Raw genomic sequence first — 22,324 nt, 5'->3', positions numbered from 1 at the left:
GAATCAATTCAGTGTTGAGGTCAGTAGAAGTGTTCCCTCTGGTTGACGAGCTTGATGACTATTCCTGAACCTGGTGATGTGGGTCCTGAGTGTCCTCTGCCTCCTTGATGATCGCAGCAGTGAGAAGAGAGCATGGCGCGGATTGTTGGTGTCCTTAATGATGGATGCTGCTTTCCATCGACAGCGCTCTTTGTGGATGTGCTCAAAGGTGGGGAGGGCTTTACCTGTGATTGGCTGGGCTGTATCCACTACTTTTTGCAGGTTTTTCTGTTCAAAGGCTTTGGTGTTCCTGTACCAGGTTATGATGCAACTAGTTGGTATACTCTTCACCATGCATCTAAAGAAGCTTGACACTTCATTCTTGTTAAACAGCCCAACATCCATAAGGGTATTTAAATACTTAAGATCCCAGTGTTAAATTATGTTTCTGGGCTAGGGTGGGTGTGTGTGTGGTTGAGTGGATGACTGTGTGTGAGGGTAGGTGCATGTTGAGGTGGGAAGGGTAGGGCTGTGTATTTCCCTGGACAGATGTCAGTTTCAAAGAGCATTTCTTCTAAAGTGATATATAGCTTGGTGTGGCCTCCTCTATGTCTGTGAGACCCAAAGCAGATTGGGGCACTGCTTTGTTAAGCAGCTTTGCTCCATTTGCAACAGGCAGGGCTTCCTGTTGGCCAACCATTTGAATTCCACTCCCCATTCCCATTCTGACATGTCGGTCTATGGCCTCTTCTATGGATGAGTAGCAACACTTCACATTCTGTCTGGGCGGTCTGCAATCTGATGGGATGAACATCGATTTCTCTAACTTCTGGTAATTTCTCCTACCACCTCCTTCTCACTTTTTCATTCCCCATTCTGACACTCCTCTTACCCCTTCTCTTCTCCTCACCAGTCTATCATGTCCCTCTGATGTCCCCTCCTCCTTCCTTTTCTCTCATGGTCCACTCTTCTCTCCTATCAGATTTCTTCTTCAGTCTCCACCTATCATCTCCCAGCTTTTCAATTCATTCCCCCTTTTCCCCCAACCACCTACAAATCTCCTCACCTGACTACCACTCTCCAGCTTGTAATCCTTCCCCTCCCCCACCACCTTATTCTGGCTTCTTCCCCCTTCCTTTCCAGTTCTGATGAAGGGTCCTGGCCTGGAATGTTGACCGTTTATTCCCCTCCATAGATGCTACCTGACTTGCTGAGTTCCTCCAGCATTTTGTGTGTGTTACTGTGAATGGGTGATTTCTTTAATCAGTTTGCATGTTTGAAAACCTTGTTCAGGCATGCATGACGTGATCCACCAATGAGCACTGCTGCAGTGTGCTCGAAGTTAGGGCCGTGAGGAGCCTCAGCTTATGACCTGTTTTCCCCGCCACCCCCCCATGAATGTCACATGCTCTTGGAGATAGGGTTGGGTTACAGTTTTGTCACCTTAAAAATAAATAACCTTGTGCATGTCAGAAGCGGGAAGAGCTAAAACAGAACTGATTGACATTTGATTCTAAATAACGCTCGGGCAGATCAATAGTGATATCAATGCCTCTTGTCCTGATGTTGGAGACTGAGTATGTCAGACAGTTTCATTTTGCTATCAACACACTTACCTGATTCTGATAGGGTGGACAATTTTGTTTCATGTGGAAGTCTCCTCTATGTCAGCAGTTGTCGAAAGAATGCCCTGCTGAGTAATAGGATAAGTGACACTAGAAATAACTTCCATAACCAGGATGGCTCCAGTCGTAAAATGTGCTGGAAAATACTCAACCTGCTAACTCGGAGAGATGCTGGAACCTTACTGAGGCTATTGACCGGAGGGCAAGCTTTGAATGCCTTTGGAGCTGACACAGGATCTCAGAATAACTCATCATGATGCAACTTGTCTGAAGCATGCAGTCAGCCTTGGCTATGCGGGCCTCAGTATGTTGCCTCAGCGACCAGAGAGATGCTTTGTACCAAGATATAACAACATAGCACGAACAAGTGAAAATCTAATGTTGCTGTTTCTGAGGCGTTTTTGCAAAGGATGGAGGATCTGTGGCAAAGGGGTCAAAGTGCTCTTAAATCATGTGATCTCAATGTATAAGTTTGGATAAATGGCCTTCTTCCGTCCTGCATTCTTAGGACCTTTTTGTTAAATGCAATAATGGCATTTTTTCAAAAGAATCTAATTTTTTTCTAAAGCCATTAGTGATCGCTCATTGTCTTCCAACCAAGGGGGAAACATAAGTCACCACAATGAGGCACAACTTATATTCAGTAGTGGCATCTATTTCATTCCTCCCTATCACAACCTACTTTTCCTTCTCTTTGGTTCTCATCCGTCCTCCCCAGCCCCTGCTCCAGCTCTTATACTTTCACATTCTCTCTTTCCTGTACTCATTCTCTGTCTCCCCCTCATTCATTCTCCCTGTCTTTCACTGCTCAATTCAAGTCAAGTTTATTGTCACGTGCACAAGTACGGCCAGGCGCAGAGACAATAAAAATCTTGCTACGTGGCGTTGCAGGCACATAGATTCAGAGAATGCACAAAACATAAAACATACATAAATTACTCAGGACCATGAAGAGAATAAAGACAGTCAAAACAATATATTAGTGCAAAATAAAAATAGAGACAAATCTAGTAGTCTTCTGTTGCTAAAGTAGGCTTAGGGTTATGCAAGTGACTTTCATCACTCTATCTCATTATCCCACCTTCCTTCCTGCAGCTGGAGCAACATTGCAAACTGAGTTGTGGTGATAAACCAGGGAACTGAATGCCTCTGTCCATTGGGTCTCTTCCTTACTTCCATGATTTGACTATTTAACCTACATTATTAGTCACTTGAAGAGAAAATAATGCAGTGATGGATCTGGGAACGCTTTGCCATGATCAATCTATTAGTTGTTTTTTTTTTCAATTGGTACGTCCGCTTCTCTTATTAGACCACTATTCTCTGTTGGACCAGTCAGGCCACTCTTAAAAGCCTCCGCTATCTGCCATTGAACAGCATGCACCAGGAAACCTGTGCCCTCTGCCCAAGTTGCGGCTGCATGTTTTCATTATGTACAACCATTTGTGTTTGTCCTCTGCATTTTGATAAATAGCCATTATTGAGTCTGCTACATGACCCAAACGTCATTATTGCTCTCACAGAGCAGGCATAATGTGAGTACATTATTTCGACAAGGCTGGAGAGCTGGCTATTGTGTTCGCAATTAACACTCGCACATCTCTTCAGTGGATTTACCGTTGAGATTTGCTACTCACTCCAGTTCCTCGTGCTATACTGAGAGAGGCCACCTGGCCCAAAACGACCATGGGGATTCTTCCCCCTCGCCTGGCTTCCCCTATCACCTACTTGCTTTTACTCTTTCCCCTCGCCTCATATTCTGCCTACTTCCACCTTCCTTTCCAGTCCTGATGAAGGGTCTTCTCCCGAAATGCCGAAACTCTTCATTCCTTTCCGTAGATGCTGCGTGACCTGTTGAGGTTCTCCAGCATTTTGTGTGTGTTACTCTGGTGGTTGTTTAAAAAGAAAACTATTTAGTTTAATATACTCATAGTGTTATGCAGCAGGAAAAAAGGCCTTTCAACCTAATTTACCCATGTTGATCAAGGAGCTAATCTTGGGAAGTGAATTTGCCTGCACTTGGCCACATCCCTCTCAATCAGGGGTTCACAACCTATTTATACCTCCACCATTAACCAAGGGGTCCGTGGATCTCGGGTTGAGAACCCCTGCTCTAATCCTTTCTATCCATGTGCCTGTCAGAGATCTTTTAAATGTCATTATTGACCTGCTTCTGTCACTTCTTTTGGTAGCCCGTTCCATATCCCACCACCTTCGGTATGGGAAGACCTGCCCCTCCGGTCCCTTTTAAATCTTTCCCCCATTTCATACCAATGCCCTCTAGTATTGGGCACTCTTTCCCTGGGAAAAAGATTGTCCACCTTCACCTTATCCATGCCCCTCATGATCTTATTAACTCTAAAATGTCACCTCTTAGTCACATACGCTTCAGGGAAAACAATTGGTTCTCTCCTTATAATTCAAGCCCTCCACTCCCGGCAACTTCCTGGTGAAGCTTAGTCATATCCTTCCTATGGTATGGTGACCAGGCTTGTACACAATATTCCAAATGTGGTCTTGCCAACATCTTGTCCAGCTGTAACGTGACATCCCAACTTTTGTCCTCAATGCCCTGACTGATGATTTCATTCCTTCTCCTATGGGGCAGGACCGGTCACAAAGTATTTCCTCTTAAGTGCCTCTCCAGTTGTCTTTGCTTTTCTAAGACAGATGAGAGAGTAACAAGGGTAGCTTGTGTGAGTTCCATCTCTCCTCCCCAGTTCCACACCATAATTATACATATTGCCAAGAAGCTGCTTGGCAGCACTGTAACTGATTTTGCTCATACGCAGCTTTCTAATTAATATTAACACAAAAAGATAATTTGCTGCAACACACACAACGTGCTGGAGGAACTCAGCAGGCCAGGCAGCATCTATGGATAAGAGTAAACAGTCGATGCTTCAGGCCGAGACCCTTCATCAGCCTGAAACTTCGACCGTTTACTCTTTTCCATAGTTGTTCCTTGGCCTGCTGAGTTCCTCCAGCACTTTGTGTGTGTGTTGCTTTGGATTTCCAGCATCTGCAGATTTTCTCATGATTGTGAAAATAATTTGCTCTTTATGATTTGAATTGAGGGAGCGGTAACTTAAACTTAGCTTAGCGATCACCAGTTTTTCCTTGGGATCAAGGATCAACTTTATTCACCATATAGATTCACAATGTTTAGGAATTTGCTGTGATGTGCTGGTTCAGGACACAACATGCAACAAAAAACACCAATATTCAACAATTATAAAGAATAAATAATAAAAATAAAGAATTATATATAAATAAAAATCATGAATGTAAAGATCTCCTCCATAAATTCAGAGCCAAACAACTTCCTTTGTGTCTGCTCTGTACTGTTGATGTTGGTGGGGCCAAATGATTAAGATTTCTAATTCCTTTCATGCCTCTTTGCCATGTATTTTGAATTGAGTTCTATTGTATGCATTTCCTTTTTCTCAGAAAAGTACGGATATATAAAAAAACTAGCAAAATACTTGGATGAGATCTGTGATTCAGGACTTCCCACTGGCTGTGGTTAAGTATTTGTGTGAGCTACATAATTGCCATCTGATGTTAACTTGGAAACTGAGAAGCCTCAGATCCCACCTTCATAATCATTGACCATGTCAGCTAATCATTGACAGCTCAGTTCAATGATCATTCATTTTTAACAGCAAGAAGTTGGCCCCAGTCTTCAATGAATAAAATTCTCTGTAATAGTATTTCCTTCCAAAGTAGCAAAAGGCTAAATACAGTGGATTTCAGTTAATTGGGCCACTGGTTAATTGGGGCAGCCACTTATTTGGGACAACTCTTAATAAAAAATTAACCAAGAAAATAGCTGAGTGTCCCTTCATTTATTTGGGACACTGTGCCATTTAATTGGGAGAGGGGAGTGCGGCCAAGCAGTTTTTAAATACCGTCAGTAGCATGTGATTGTGTTCAAAAAGCAGTGATCTTTCTCATTGATAGTTGGTGAGAAATATGCAGTAAGACATTTCAGAACTGTTTTGCTCACTGCATTTTCAAGCATTCAGGCTTGAGGTGTGAGAGTGAAAATGAAGCCATTTCACCATTGAGGAAGTTAGAAACTATGAAGAATTTGAAGGTATTGACAATCATCTCGAATGTTACAATGAAAATGAAGGTTTTACAGATGCAATCATTGAAAGCATTGTATGAAGGCAGCCCGTTATCTGCACTAGGTGTATGTGCTGACTTTGTTCATTTACAAAGGTCATTTACTAGAGGTCTAAAAAGAGGAGAAGAGAAGCTGAGGCTTGCTGCTGAAGAAAAGCGCACTCGTCGGAAAAACAGCACCAAGACAACACTGGAGGACAGAGCCTTCAAGTGCAGTCACTGCAGCCGACACTGTCACTCCCGTGTGGGCCTCTACACAACAGACGCTGCTCTAACACAGACTGAAGCAAGACTTTCCAGGCGCAGATGGTCTCATGAGATTAACGGATGCCACCACCAGTTCATTTACAGTCAATCAAAAGAACACAGCAGCATACAGAGGATGAATTCCTCCAATGATACATATTAGGAACTAACATACAGTCTTATAGTACTGTAGAAGTATTGGTAGTGTTCTGATTTGTTCTGTATTTCATTTAAATACATAATTTGTTAGTCAGTTAAACAACAGTTTATCTTTCTTTTAAAACCTTTTTAACTATTTCTATGGAACTTTGACAAATTGGGGTGCCACTTAATTGAGCCAAAGTGTACTGTTCTCAATGTGTTCCATTTAACCAGTATCGATAGTATTTGGTAAGTTCTGTCATTGTGTCAGAGATGAAAGTTCATTTAATAAACTTCTTTTTGATGTTTTGGTTTAGAAATACATAGGAGGAAGTAAGAGAAAAGTATTTATAGACTTGTTGCTAATCGCACAAACACTGAAGGAAGCCACTGTAGACCACATACTGGAAATGTATAGTATGCTACTGAGGGTTTGAAAAAAGAGAATGAAAATTTTCTCTTTGATCCTGTGTTACTATTGTTGCCTTCCTGGGTGTAATGTATATGACTTATTGGGTGTGTATCTGCTCAAGAATTGTTCCATGTGACTAACTGCATACTAAATATACATCGTTACATTGTTAGTATTAAACAAGCTGGCACCAGAAAAGGAAATATTTCCTGCCGCTCTCTATGCTCTTTTGTTTAATTAAACATTTCTGCAGTTTAACTTACAGACAGTCTTCCACTATTTTGGGGAGAGATACCTACCTTGTCAGGCCAAGAATCTGTCAGAAATGGTGTGAATGAATTCTGAGGCAAAACATTGCCAACCTAAAATAAAAATTAAATAAAATCTGGAAATACTCATTAAAAAAAAGTTCATCAGAAATGAAAGGATGGATAAGGGGCAACACAATAGCATAGCGGTTAGCATGATGTTGTTACAGTGTCAGCAAATCAGGTTCAGTTCTTTCGCTGTCTGCAAGGAGTTTTCACATTCTCCCCGTGACCGTGGGGTTTCCTCTGGGTGCCCTGGTTTCCCTCCACATTCCAATGATATATGGGTTACTAGGCTAATTGGTCACATGGGTGCAATTGGGCATCACAGGCTTACCTGCTGAATATTTCCAACATTCTGTTTTTATTAGGAATGAACCCTGCCTTATTGGCCATTTTCATTGGTTAGTGAGACGGTGCCTGCAAATACTGTGAAAAGTAATGTTTTCTTCTGCAGAGGTGAGGATTCTGTTGTGCCCTGCGATGCGCTGCAGACGGGAATTGTGAGGCAGGGACTGTGTAGTTTCTACTGTCATTGTGCTTTTGATGATTCTGTTACTCAGACATGTTGGGATGGACTGTGGTCCATGAAGGGACCAGGACTGATTTTCAGGGAAGAAAAATAGTGGGAATTGGGGACTAGGATTGAGTTTTCTTTGGCACAAACCCCAAACTGGAAATATGCAAGGTCATCACACTATCTCCAAATATGGACAAAGGAGCTGCATTCTAGAGGTGAGGTGAGAGTGATTAGCCTTGATATCAAGACAGCAGCTGACTAAAAGAGGCAATAAGGTGCCCTGGCATGACTACATCAAAGACCATTGTGGCCAAGTTTGCGAAAGCTACAAAGATAGGTGGAGGGGCAGGTAGTGTTGAGGGATCAAGGTGTCTGCAGAAGGATTTGGACAGATCGAGAGAATGGGCAAAGAAGAGGAAGATAGAATATAGTAGAGGAAAGTTTATGGCCATGCACTTTGATAGATGGAATAAAGGTGTAGACTATTTCCTAAATGGGGAGAACATTCAAAACCCAGAGGTGCAAAAGGTCTTGGGAGTACTTGTGCAGGATTCCCTTAAGGTTAACTTGCAGGTTAAGTGAGTGGTAAGGAGGGCAAATGCAATGTTAGCATTTGTTTCAAGAGGACTAGAATATAATTTGTATACTGTACTTGTACATCCTTGTACTGGTAATGCTACTGTGACACTGTTATTTCCTTTGGGATCAATAAAGTATCTATCTATAAAAGCAAGGACGTAGCTCAGAGGCTTTATAAGGCATTGGTCAGACTGCACTTGGACTATTGTGAATAGTTTTGGACCCCTTATCTAAGAGAAGATGTGTTTGCATTGGAAAGGATCAGGAGGATGTTCACAAGAGTGATTCTGGGAATGCAGGGGTTCGGGGTTAGTGCATGTGGAGTATTTGATGGCTCCGGGCCTGTACTTTTGGGAGTTTAGAAGAATGAGGGGGTATCTCATTTAAACCTATTGAATATTGAAAGGCTTATGTGGATGTTGAGAAGACGTTTCCTGTAGTGGGGGAGTCTCGGACCAGAGGACACAGCCTTGGAATAGAGTGACATTGATTTAGAATAGAGATGAGGATGAATTCCTTTAGCCAGAGGGTAGTGAATCTGTGGAACTAATTGCCAAGTCATTGGGTATGTTTAAAGTGAAGTTTCTAATTACTCAGGGCATCAAAGGTTTTGGGAAGAAGGCAAGGGAATGGGGTTGAGAGGGATAATAAATCAGCCATGATGGAATGGTGGAGAAGAGTTCCTGTGCTGAACGGCCTAATTCTGCTCCTATCTATGGTCTTATGGTAAACACTCCAGTGACTGGAATGCTACACCACAAGGGAAGACGGTTGCCATTATCCGAGGCCAAACATTCGAGATGCAGGACATCACTACAGGTTATTCATACAACCCAGCAACATGAACTCTGAGACAAAAAGGATTCTGCAGGTGCTGAAATCTTCAGAAATGCCTGAGGAATTCAGCAGTTCAGGCAGCATCTATGGAGGGAAATACACAGTTAACATTTTGGGTTGTAACCCTTATCGGGAGCACTGAAACTCCAACTTCCAATGCCACCCCTTCCCCCGTGTCTCATTTCCCTCCTTCACCTGTTCTACCTACTTACCACTCATAAACTCCTCCCACCAGTTCCCCTCTGCCACTACTCCCATTTCCCATTCCCGCCTCTGTCCCTTTATTCTAAGCTTCACCTCCCTCTCCCATCGGATTCCATCACCTTCAGCCCTTTGTCACTTCCACTTACCACTCTGCCCCCCAAGCTTCTGTCACTATTTCCACTCTCGGCTCGTCCATCTGCCCATCACCCTTCCTCTCCCAGATCTACCTATCGCCTGCCAGCTCCAGCTCCAACCTTTCCTCCACCTTTTAACGCTGGCTATCTCTCCTGGTCCCCAAGTCTTTCTGTCCAGGTGAAGGGTCTCTACCCGAAACATTGGCGGTCTAGTTCCCTCCAAGGGTCCTGTCTGATCTGCTAAGTCTCTCCTATGTTTTGTGAGTTACATCAATTCACGAGTTTCTCCGGGCAATGTTCTACACCTGACTATCCTCATAATCGTTTAGTAAAACCACTGACTGTGGCTTCCATCCCCTTTTTCATGAATGGATTGAATTAATCCTGCATTTTGAAAACCGATCATACCTGGGCAATTTTTCATCTTGATGGAAGTATAGTAGCTCTACTGGAACAGCTTGGATAAAGGCACAACTCATTCAGAAGTGCAGGCCTTCAGTTCTACAGCTGGCATGTTGGCTGATCTCGCAGTCCTTGCTGTATCCAGCATCACAGAGTAATAGAGGGATACAATATGGGAACCTGTGAGCTGTGACGAAGACGGCAGTCCTTGTCTGTAAAGTAAGCTCCCGTAAGCATGATAATGCCAGGCTGTCAATCAAATTTATGATCAAAGTATGTAAATGTCACTGTTCAACATATTTATTATCAAAGTACATTTATGTCACGTATACTACCCTGAGATTTATTTGCTTGCCGGCATTCACAGTAAGTACAAAGAAACACAACAGAATCAATGAAAAGCAACACACATCAAAGTTGCTGGTGAATGCAGCAGGCCAGGCAGCATCTGTAGGAAGAGGTGCAGTCGACGTTTCAGGCCGAGACCCTTCGTCAGGACTAACTGAAGGAAGAGTGAGTAAGGGATTTGAAAGTTGGAGGGGGAGGGGGAGATCCAAAATGATAGGAGAAGACAGGAGGGGGAGGGATAGAGCCAAGAGCTGGACAGGTGATAGGCAAAAGGGGATACGAGAGGATCATGGGACAGGAGGTCCGGGAAGAAAGACAAGGGGGGGGGGGACCCAGAGGATGGGCAAGAGGTATATTCAGAGGGACAGAGGGAGAAAAAGGAGAGTGAGAGAAAGAATGTGTGCATAAAAATAAGTAACAGATGGGGTACGAGGGGGAGGTGGGGCCTTAGCGGAAGTTAGAGAAGTCGATGTTCATACCATCAGGTTGGAGGCTACCCAGACGGAATATAAGGTGTTGTTCCTCCAACCTGAGTGCACATTCTTTCTCTCACTCTCCTTTTTCTCCCTCTGTCCCTCTGAATATACCCCTTGCCCATCCTCTGGGTCCCCCCCCCTTGTCTTTCTTCCCGGACCTCCTGTCCCATGATCCTCTCGTATCCCCTTCTGCCAATCACCTGTCCAGCTCTTGGCTCCATCCCTCCCCCTCCTGTCTTCTCCTATCATTTTGGATCTCCCCCTCCCCCTCCAACTTTCCAATCCCTTACTCACTCTCCCTTCAGTTAGTCCTGACGAAGGGTCTCGGCCTGAAACGTCGACTGCACCTCTTCCTAGAGATGCTGCCTGACCTGCTGCGTTCACCAGCAACTTTGATGTGTGTTGCTTGAATTTCCAGCATCTGCAGAATTCCTGTTTGAGAATCAATGAAAAACTGCACACAACACAGATGGACAAACAACCAATGTGCAAAAGATAACCAATTGTGCAAATATAAAAAAGAAAACATCAAACAAAATAAGAATATATAAATAAGTGATAAATATTGAGAATATGAGTTGTAGAATCTTTGAAAGTGTGTCCATAGGTTGTGGAGTCAATTCAGTGTTAGGGTGAGTGAATTTATCTGCTCTGGTTCAGAAGCTTGATGGTTGAGGGGTAATAACTGTTTCTGAAGCTGGTGGTGTGGGACCTAAGGTTCCTGTGCCTCCTTTCCGGTGGCAGCAGTGGGAAGAGAACATGGCCTGGATGGTGGGGGTCCTTGACGATGGATGAGGGTTTCCTGCAACAACACTTCATTAAGCGTCAATTCCTTGCAGGCATTTACAGGAAAATAAAGACAGTGAAGAGAATTTATGAAAAACTATACCCGAATAAAGACTGACAAACAACCAATGTGCAAATAAATAAATAAATAATGCTGAGGAGATGAGTTGCAGAGTCCCTGAAAGTGAGTCTGTAGGCTGTGCAATCAGCTAGGAGTTGTGGGGAGTGAGATTATCCACAAGTGAAGCTTTTACTCAATTGATATGTGGGACAGTTACTCCAACTTAGGTGTTTGTGAACAAGTCTTTGCAAAATGATTGTGCTGATTGACTACCCCCAATTTGTTGCTGCATGAAGTTGTTTCCCTAATGTCAAAAACAGTCGATTAATGTAATCGTAAAGATTTTGTGTCATTGCTTAATGCACACAAATTGCTATGTCAAAAAGTATGTCATTTAAAAAGGTTTTGTACCAGTGACTGTTAAACTGTGAATCTCTTCTGTCTCACCAAGAGAATATTGGTAGTACTGGAGGATATTAGGGCTGGAGAATTTTTGCTTTGCAGTGTAAATATTTTAATATAAAGTTGGGGCCAATCTGATACTATCACAAGTGGATAAAGTCTCCCTGGGTAGAAACTGTCTCACTCTGCTTTACCTCATGCTCAGTTTGGACTTTTCATCTGATTTACAATTCAGGAAAAGTAATTTTGGCTTCACAATGATAATAAAATGATCAAATATGAATGCCTCTTAAATTTATGTCAGTGTTATCCACTTTTTGTGCTGCAAAAAACTGACCTGAATAACCTAGACAGTTTGGTTCCAATTTTTCGAAACTTAAAAGTGAGATTTCACAACCTAGCAATGCACATAAAAGTTGCTGGTGAACGCAGCAGGCCAGGCAGCATCTCTAGAAAGAGGTACAGTCGACGTTTCGGGCCGAGACTCTTCGTCAGGACTAACTGAAGGAAGATCTATAGAGATGCTGCCTGGCCTGCTGCATTCACCAGCAACTTCTATGTATGTTGCTTGAAATTTCAGCATCTGCAGATTTCCTCGTGTTTGCGTTTCACAACCTAGGGTAGGTTTGTGGGCCAGGCTAGGTCTGAGACTCGTGGCATTTTAGAAATCTGTAACTCACAACTGGAATGCATAAAGGAGCACTTCTGATTTGATTGTGATGCAGAATCTGTGTTTGCCTGCCTCAACTCAGCATATCCAGGAGTTTTACTGTAATTGGAAAGAAGACTTATGAATTATGATTTTATCCTGGGCACAGATTAATCTGAACTTTCCTCAAGAGGGCTGTATATTGTTTGATGCATTATGATTTATAGTCTGAGTTTATGTCTCAACAATCTCTCAATTTGCAGTGCTAATTGTGTAGTTTGTTTTACTTTATAAAATAGGCTGCAGTGGTCATATACAAAGGGAGAGTTGCACCTGGTGAATTTGATTCTGTTGAAATAATCAAGGCACAGTGAGCAATTTGAAATTTGTCTTGCCCAGGACAAAGTGTCATTTTCCTCCATTTTATATCCTTACTGTCTGCAACAGGAGAACAGATGGTGATTTGTCGCCATTGAGTCAGTGAACTGAATCTGTATAGTAGATGGCAATGAAATGGGTTCATAAATCTTGCCAGGTGAAATTACTTTTTCATCCTTCCTGTGAAATAGGTAGATCAATCATTGGTCTTTTTTTTATTTTGATCTTTTGATAAAGCTTGCTGTTTCTCTGCTCATTTTCAGACTGGACGTGTGGATAAAAATCACCCCCTGGTTTGTGGACACACGGCTCCTGTGCTTGATATTGATTGGTGCCCCCATAATGATAACGTGATCGCCAGTGGTTCGGAGGATTGTACTGTCATGGTAAGGATGAGTTTCTTCCCATTCGCTAAGTTGGAGATGGATATGTTTAACCATATCACTTCAGTAATGAAAGTTGTCTCAGTTTACATGGAGTCATAGAGCACTCCGTGAGAAGGTGAATTGTAATGAACAATGTCTTGCAGCTAACGCCTTTCATCAGGATTTATGGAATACTATTTCACAGAAAAATCTGATTTCCCTGCTGCCATTTATCAGAAAGTACATTTCCCTACTCCTTTATTTTGTCTGTTTAAATGTGTATTTTACATAAATATTTCTATCCCATCTCCTTTTGCAGAAGACCACAGATTCCACTATACTTTTTAAAAGGGGTTAATGCTGGAGGAGCAAAGCACCTCAGGCAGCATCTGTGGAGGGGCATAAGCTGTTGATGTTTCAGGGCGAGACCCTTCATTGGGACTGAAAAGGAAGGGGAAGGAAGTCAGAATAAGAAGGTGCGGGAGGGGAAGAAGTTCAAGCTGGCATCCCTTCATTTGACATAAGCTTTCTCAAGACTTATGATTTTCATTTTTAATTAATAGCTCATTAATTTAACATATGGTAATATTTAGATGGCATTTGCTTTGAACTGTATTAGCACTGTTGCCAAAACAGTGTTGCAATGGTATGACACCAAATGTTTGAAGACTTCTATAATATTATTAATATGTAATATAATTGTCTGGTCAGTGATCTTCCGAATGACATATTAAAGGGTTAGGCAATAAGATGCCTGCATTTCCAAGTGAAGCAATAGTCTGGAGTAATGAAGAATAATTCTTCATGCAGGTGTATCATATGTCACGTACCCCATGACGGGTTAAAGAACCAGCAGAAATGGAAAATACCTTGGAGTCCAGTATTGCCATTAACTAATGCTATTTATTAGTAACTACGCAATACAGTAATATAAATACAGATAAATCAAACAGGTTAGCAATGGTTATATATAAGTAAGTGTGGAAATATATGAAAACCATGCTTCTTCAAGTCTAGGGGTAAATGCAACACTAAAAACACACTGGAGGAACTCAAGAGGTTGGGCAGCATCAGTGGAAAAGATCGGTTGACGTTTCGGGCTGGAACCTTTCATCAGGACAAAGGGGTTCCGGCCTGAAACGTCGACCGATCTTTTCCACGGATGCTGCCTGACCGGCTGAGTTCCTCCAGTGTGTTGTGAGTGTTGCTTTGACCCCAGCATCTGCAGATTATTTTGTGGCTAGGGATAAATAGATAGTCTTACGGTGATGAGTAAAGTTCAGGTCAGTTCGTGGTATTGAGTTGAGTAGTGATAGAGAGAGGGAGAGGGAGAGATTTGAGTCTTCAGGTGAGCTGATGCTGTCGATCTTCCCGTTCTCCTCCGAAATCCTTTAGAAGTCACCGACTGTGACCACAACAAAGGGGACCGTTCTTCTGTGGTGGAATTATCAACCCAGGCGAGGGTTGGACACGAATAACTCCCCACCGGTCACACCCTTTTCACACTGCGAGAACCACTGATCAATCCGCCTGATCGATCCTCCAAAACCCACCTTTTCTGTGGGCACGAAAAAGTTCATTCAGTATCCAAAACCATGTCTGTCCGTTTATCATTTGACCTTCTATTTATTTCACTATGCCGAATACTAGCGGTCACTCAAACAGCTCCTCCTGTCTGTAAGAATTTCCAAGAAGGCAGCGTCCTTGTAGAAATGTAAACATGCTGCCGAAAACCCATATCATCCAAAGCTGTCTTCGTCTCTCTCTCTCTTAAAAACAAGATGTCGGTGTTAAGTAACACTCTCTCTCTCTTCAAAAGCCCAGTTGATAGGGGTAATTCAGGACCCCGTCGCACATATCATTGGTCATTCATGATAAGAATGTTAAAAAGTGAAGTAAATGCTAAAAGTGCTGGAAATGTTCAGCTGGCTGAGCTTCAAAAAAATGAAAAGACTTAATATTTCAGTTTGATGAAGCAGGAACTGGATTACAAAAGGTCATTGACTTGAAACATTAGCCCTGGTTCTCCCACAACAGATGCTGCTGTGTACCACCAATTCCTTCTGCTTTTATTTCAGATTTCCATCATCTGTCATGTGCTGCTTTAGAATTAATGGGAAGGACATTATACAGAGGCTACAGTGACTCCGTGTGGCAAGGGGGAAAATTCTTGCCTCTTTAAATCTTGCTTACAGGGGAGAAGCCATGTCCCCCATTCACAGCTGCAGGCACCAAATGGATTTTCATATATAATATATACTACAGAGTTCTGCAGCATTAAGAAATTTAGTGAATTATTAATACAAATTCTATATTAATACAACCAATAGAACAAAGAAAAATGAGGAAACTGAAGATTTTATTTTAGATGTTTATATTGATTACAATTATTGAATTATTAATTAAAAGGGTCATTTCCAAACATTTGAGAAAGAGGATGACAAAAATCAGTTAAGGATAGAGTCAAGGTCAAAGTAAATTTATTATCGAAGAATGTATATGTCATCGTGTACTACCTAGAGATTTATTTTCTTTCAGGCATTTACAGATAAGAAAAGCAATACAGTAGAATTTATGGAAAAAACTATACGATAAAGACTGACAAAGAACCAATGTGCAAAAAGAGCTTTATCTGGATGCATGCAGCTACACTTTTAGCATTGACTCACTGGCAATACACTCCATTGAGTCTCCTCTGTTGTAATTTCTGCAAGAAGTGACTGGGATAACTTGCAGTGAAATCCTGGTTGAAGCGGTAAACCAGAAGCTGTGATGTATACTGAGCAAGCTCCCACGCATAGCGTACTTGGATAGACGAGAGGCTCATCAGGTTACAGACATTCCTAAGCAGTCTTGCTGAATAAATAATAAGACTGGTGTCCTCAGTCATGGCTGTGCTTGAGTGCAATTTAAAGACTTGCACCGTGAAGGCTAATATGAGCAAGACCGCTTCAAAGAAGATACTGAGACTGAAGGGAGACTAAATGTCATTTCACGTCATGGATATATTAGTAACTTAGCCTTTCCAGTGCATTCTGCTGGTTTTGTACTCCACATGGATAAGAAATTCAGAAATGGTGTGAAATGTCAAAGAGGGCATCCAGGCCCAATTTATGCCCGAGCCTAGGCAGAGATTTAGGGAGCTTCCGATCTTCCATCAGCTAGGACCCTGACTCCAGGTTTCAGATTTTGACCTTATGAATTAAGCCATGAGAGGAAAAGAAAAACATCCAGAGCTATTCATCCTCAAAGTTGTCTCTTAGGGAAAGTTTGAAGCAAGGGCAATATACTTGGAGATGTACTTCCAAATATAGCAAAGCAACAGCATGAGTGAAAGCACAGGCTCAAAGGTTTATTTATTGCCTTTCAATAAAAGATGAAGTAAATCACTGAAGGGGAAGTGTATGGAAAATGTATTTGTTTTAAACACCTTCCAATTTGCATGGGAAATGCATTGATCTCTGGCACAGATTTAGGAGCACTCTCAGGAGTTGCCATGTTACAAGACTTTCCTTGTAAACTGATGCTAACAAACACCACTCAATTTGTCTCCAGTCAATTTGCAAACTGAAATAATTCATAATTTCCACTCCTTATAGATAGGCGTCACTTGAAGGCTTAATAAAGATGATCATATTCCAGGGCATCTATATTGAAATGTGCAATATATCATCTAAAGGACCATGAATGATGAATAAAATAAATGTATATCAAATAATAAATATTCACGTAATAATTAGCATGCAGTCACCATCATTAATCATTATATGCCATGCCGCATGACATAGGCAATTACAGTCTCATGACTGTGATTGTTCTTGGCAACATTTTCTACAGAAGTGGTTTGCCATTGCTGCCTTCTGGACAGTGTCTTTACATGACAGGTGAACCCAGCCATTAATAGTACTCTTCAGAGATTAGTGGTTGCATAACCAGGACTTGTGATATGCACTAGCTGCTCATATGACCATCCACCATCTTCTTCCATGGCTTCACATGATCCTGATTGGGGGGCTAAGCTGGTGCTGCACCGTACCCAAGGGTGACCTGCAGGCTAGCAGAGGGAAGGAGTGCCTTACACCTCCTTTGGTAGAGACATATCTTCATATATAAACATATGCTAAATATTATCTTAGTACTGGATAGATTATGGACAATAAATATTCTAAATGGAAGCACCTCATAACAAACATACTTTAAAAATTGTCAGTGATAATGTTTTAATTTAGTTCTTGTTATTTTTGGTCAACCGGAATTTAGTTAAGGTCTACACAACGTTGAAAAGATCATTGGTACCTATGAATCAAATATTATTGTATGTCATCTGTTGTAGTATTGTGCAGAGGAATGTAGGGAAGATGAAAGTCATTCATCTCTTCAACCTTATTTTACTATTCTACCACAAGATCATAAATGATCAATCACCTCCATTTCAACTCTGCAAATGAACCCCCTTTCCCTTCATTCAAGTACCAGCCAAAACTCTTCCTCTAAATTTTATACTTATTAAATAACTGAACACCCACAACTTCCCTGAATGGGAAATTCCAAGGATCTATGATGCTTTTATTGACAAAGTTACATCAGAGATTAGATATTCAATCCTTGGTTGCAAACTTGCAACCAGGAACAATCTCCTCCCTCCCAGGATCTCTCTGTCATCTTTATATTTTATGTTTCCTTTTCTTAAATGCTATAGGGTACCAGTTTACCGTACACCATCTCCCCTCATCGGCACTCTCTAGGGCTCAGTATTTTATTGCAATCCCTTGAAGCCTGCTGTGATGGTGAGCACTTGGCAAACACACTCCTTACACCCATGCATATGTCTCTCTCTCCCACTCTCCCACTCCCTCCCACTCTCCCTCCCACTCTCCCTCGCACTCACACTCACAAACATTGCTTTGTCATATATAAATAGAGAGAAAAAAAGAAAGAAGACAATTATTTAAATGCAAAACTCAGTTGACCTCTTCAAATACCACCTTTCCCTCTCAGGTTGACAAATAAATAAATTATCTTGGATTTGATCCCAAGATCTTGTATAGTAACTTCCCAGTTTAAAATGTTATACTTGCCAAGAACCAGATTTCTGGTATCAATAGAGCACTACTCCTTAATGTAATGCTAAGTCTTAAATAATCTTTGAGGAAAGGTAATACATATGATGCACTTTGGTTTATTTCGTGTTGATGCTGACATTGGCAATGGTCATTACATACAAAATTTTGTTGTGTTCTTAATTTATGAATTTAACAAAATTGTGAAAATTCTTGCATCCACCAATGGCTGCTAATGAATCCAATTTTTATATATCTTGATTATTGTTAATTTCTGGGAATGTGGTGTGCATGGATTTTCTGTTTAGTACTTGGTAACTTTTACATCCTTTGCACCCTTTCATCCCCGGCACAAGGTTAAAAACTGTGTGAGTATAAGGGTAAACTGTGCTATATGTCACATTATACTTGAGGTATCAGATGAAAAATCTCATTTGCTTCTCATGTGATTAGGACCCTCAAAGAGTGGTATCTGGTCGGTTGCTAGTTTGCAGGCATCACAGCAGCCACCCGTCACCATCTTGGAGACCTTTCTCGCTGTGACAGAAGAAAATTTAAAGAAACATCCCGGACCCAGATATCTTTGAAACCTGGTAAATTTTTGAGGATCTGGGGTAAATCTAGCATTCCTAGGAATACCCATTTCTTGATTGTTTTGTGTTATTTTTGAATGTTGATCTCCAGAATTCTCAAAATAAGAAACGAAGAGGATATATTTTATTAATAAAGCTGAGGACTATGCACGTGCTCCCGTGCCCAGATATAAGTTCTGCTTGTCTTCTGGTTTGAAAACTCTTTGTGTCCCATGCTGTGCATCCGAGTTCATGGGTAGCTGTGCGTATGCACAGTTCATAAGTGTTTGAGAAGAAAGGAGGAAATGGGCACATGAGTGATTTTGGTTGGATCTCGTAAAGTGGACAGGAACAAGGCAGAATCGTCATTTTCAATCATTCATTGCAATGAAAGGATTTTGGAGCTACATCGCTGAAGAAAATTGTTTTATTTGTTATTCAAAATGTTATTAACAAGGTTAAGTATTTTCAGCAATTGAAGGAAATGTGAAGCTGGAATTTCGTGCTGAAGCTGGTCAACCCTTTGTAAATATTACCACTGAGCTCTTCACTTGAACACAATTGGTTATATGTAGCCAGTTTACATGAGTTTTGGAGACTGTTGACTTGAGATATTGTTGGAATCCATTCAACCATCTTTGCTGCTAAGCATTCAAGATTTTATCTTTGCCTGAATTGTTCTACCACTTGCTTGAACTTTCTGGATTAATATGTTTCTTTTTGGGGGTCTAAGTACTATGATTGGGACACTTTGACCTTGCCAGAGTGAATTTTGTTGGCACTTAATGTTGCGCCCCAGTTATTTTTGGAGTGGTTCACTGATTCCCAAAGAAAAATGATAGAAGTCTTTTGCTGTTGGAAGTTAACTCGTGCATATTAACCGTAATTGCTTTCAGTCCTCACCAACGTTCCTTCTAATTTTTTTGTACAGCTGCGCAGACCAACTATTGCTCTGACAAGGAAATTTTTACACATCCTGAAAACCATGCAGTACTTTAAATGTTTAAATGTTTAGAAAGTTTTAGCTGTGCGGCAACAAAGTCTACGTGCGTGTGAGCATTTCAGTTACTGTGCAGCCTTGCATCCGTGCAGCTTTGGGGGAATAGTGATCCATATGTTTCCGAAAACCCCATGCAACCAAATAGTCTGTCCTAGACGTGTGATAGGTAGGCGCCACTTAGCAACGTTTAAACAAGAAAGTATTACTTGTTTGAAGGAAGAAATTGATTAATTGATTCAAGAAACATCAAAAGATTTTTAAAGGAATATGCTGGTCTTACCAACGCTTTTATTTCTGAGTTTGGTGGTGATATTGACCAATTACATCCTGCGATACTGGCTCAGTTCATGCCTCTGTATCATCATCTGAATACTTAGCGACTTTATTAAGCATCTCAACAATCTCAATAGAAGCTCAGAAGCTGCTAGAAGTATTTAGCAGGTCAGGCAGAGAAAGTTAGTTTCAGGTTGACCAAGTTTCGATAGATGTGAATATTTCTCTTTTTTTTTGTTCAGCAATGTCTTTCCTGTTTCACAGTTATATTCCCATCTCTTCAATAAATTTACATATTAATTTTCTGATTTCTCTCTCTGCAAAAGCTCTTTTGTGAAAAATTCCATAATTAAGCATTTCATGTTATTTTGTTTTTAAAAAGCCACAATTTGAACAACTGATGTGCTGAATTTTGAGTGCTTGGTTGAATTTTGTGACCTAGGGAGTGGACTGGTTCTCAGCTTTTAGATAACTTGTTATTGTTGATGTTATGAAAAAGAAAAAATGCTAAAACACTACAAATACGAACTAAAAAGTGAACACTCTTATACACTTGGAAGATGGGGCAGCATCAGTGGAAAAGAGGAACAGTGGTAACAGCTCAGGTCAATGACCTTTCGTCAAACAGATATTTCAATTGATTATTGTTGTAGAGTTAAACAGCATGGAAAAAGGCTCTCTCGTCCACTGAGACCATGTAATCAGCCACCCACTTATACTAGCACATTTAATTTGATCTGTTAACTCTTCACCCATTCTGCCTGAACATTTCCAGCAGATTCAGTTCTCAGGTCATTGATGCAGACAGATGCAGGTTCAATTTAAACCATGTGAGATTTCAGTGTGGGTTTACAAGGGATCTGCACAGTAACCAGAGGGGTTGCACAGGAAGCCAGGCAATTTTATCACCTCCGTTTAGATTTTTTAATTCTTTCTGAGCCTGTAGGAGGTGTGAATTTGGAGCAAGAGCTGAAGATGGAGACCTCAGGGAACAGTCTTCAGCGTTCAACATGGTAACATAACAGCAGGAGTGGACTAATTGGCCCATTCATTTGGATTAAGGATGGTACAATTTTGGCCTCAGCATAACTTCTGTGCCCTCTCCCCAACCTTATTGACTACTTTGTGGTTGGAATGTTATAATTCCTAAGTATATTCAGTGACTCTGCCTCTGAGGTAAAAAGTTAGAGTTGTGCCACTCAGTTCAAAGGTCAAAGGTCATAAACATCACCATATACTACCCTGAGATTTATTTTCTTGCAGACGTTCATAATGAACTGAAAGAAATACAATAGAATTGATGAAAACCCTCACAAGACAGAAACAGATAAACAACCAATGTGCAAAAGGCAACAAACTGTGCAAATACAAAAAGAAAAAAATAATAATAATAAATAAGCAATAAATATCAAGAAAATACTGTGTAGGGTGCTTCAAAGTGAGTCCATAGGTTGTGGCATCAGTTCAATGCTGGTTCAACAACCTGATGGTTGAGGGATACCTGTAATAGCTGTCCTTGAATCCGGTGGTGCAGGATTTGAGGCTCCTGTACCACCTCCTTAATGGCAGCAGTGAGAAGAGAGCACGTCCTGGGTGATGACGGGTCCTTGATGATGGATGTGACAGTGCTCCATGTAACTCACTGCTGGGGAAGGCTTTACCTGTGATGGACTGGGCTGTGTCCACTACTTTTTTTGTAGTTTTTTCCAATCAAAGACATTGGTGTTCCCGTACCAGGCTGTGATGTAGCTGGCATTCACCCTGCCTTGTGTAGCTGGATCCCGGACTTCCTATCAGATCGCCGGCAGGTGTTAAGAGTAGGCTCCCTCACCTCTGCCCCTCTGACCCTCAACACAGGTGCCCCTCAGGGTTGTGTACTAAGCCCCCTCTTTTACTCTCTGTATACCCATGACTGTGTCGCCACCCACAGCTCCAATCTGCTAATGAAATTTGCTGATGGCATTACACCGATTGGCCTAATCTCAAATAATAATGAGGCAGCCTACAGAGAAGAAGTCATCACGCTGCTACAGTGGTGTCCAGAAAACAACCCCTCCCTCAATGTCACAAAAACAAAGGAGCTGGTTGCGGATTATGAGGAATGGAGACAGGTTATCCCCTATTGACATCAATGGATCTGGGGTTGAGAGGGTGAGCAGCATTAAGTTTCTCAGCATAAACATCACCGAGGATGTCATGTGGGCTGCACATACTGGCTGTGTGGTGAAAAAGTCACAGCAGCATCTCTTTCACCTCAGGCAGTTGAAGAGAAGTTTGATATGGGCCTCCAAATCCCAAGAACTTTCTATAGGGGCACAGTTGAGAGTATCCTGACTGGCTGCATCACTGCCTGGTATGGGAACTGTACCTCCCTCAATCTCGGGACTCTGCAGAGAGTGGTGTGGACAGCCCAGCGCATCTGTAGTTGTGAACTTC

General features: G+C 41.6%; 1 protein-coding gene across 1 annotated transcript in view; it reads left to right on the top strand.

Moving 5' to 3' along the window:
* Positions 1-22,324, top strand: part of LOC134336949 (coronin-6-like) — a 260,484-nt gene that overhangs the window by 162,106 nt on the left and 76,054 nt on the right. The window contains exon 3 of the mRNA XM_063031656.1: positions 12,882-13,004. Coding sequence (XP_062887726.1) covers positions 12,882-13,004 — 123 coding nt within the window. The remainder of the gene's footprint in view (positions 1-12,881; positions 13,005-22,324) is intronic.

The sequence above is a fragment of the Mobula hypostoma genome, chromosome 23 (genome assembly GCF_963921235.1).
Source record: "Mobula hypostoma chromosome 23, sMobHyp1.1, whole genome shotgun sequence".
Lineage (NCBI taxonomy): Eukaryota > Metazoa > Chordata > Chondrichthyes > Myliobatiformes > Myliobatidae > Mobula > Mobula hypostoma.
The sequence above is the reverse complement of the archived record's forward strand: the minus strand, read 5'-3'. Positions and strand labels throughout refer to the sequence as shown.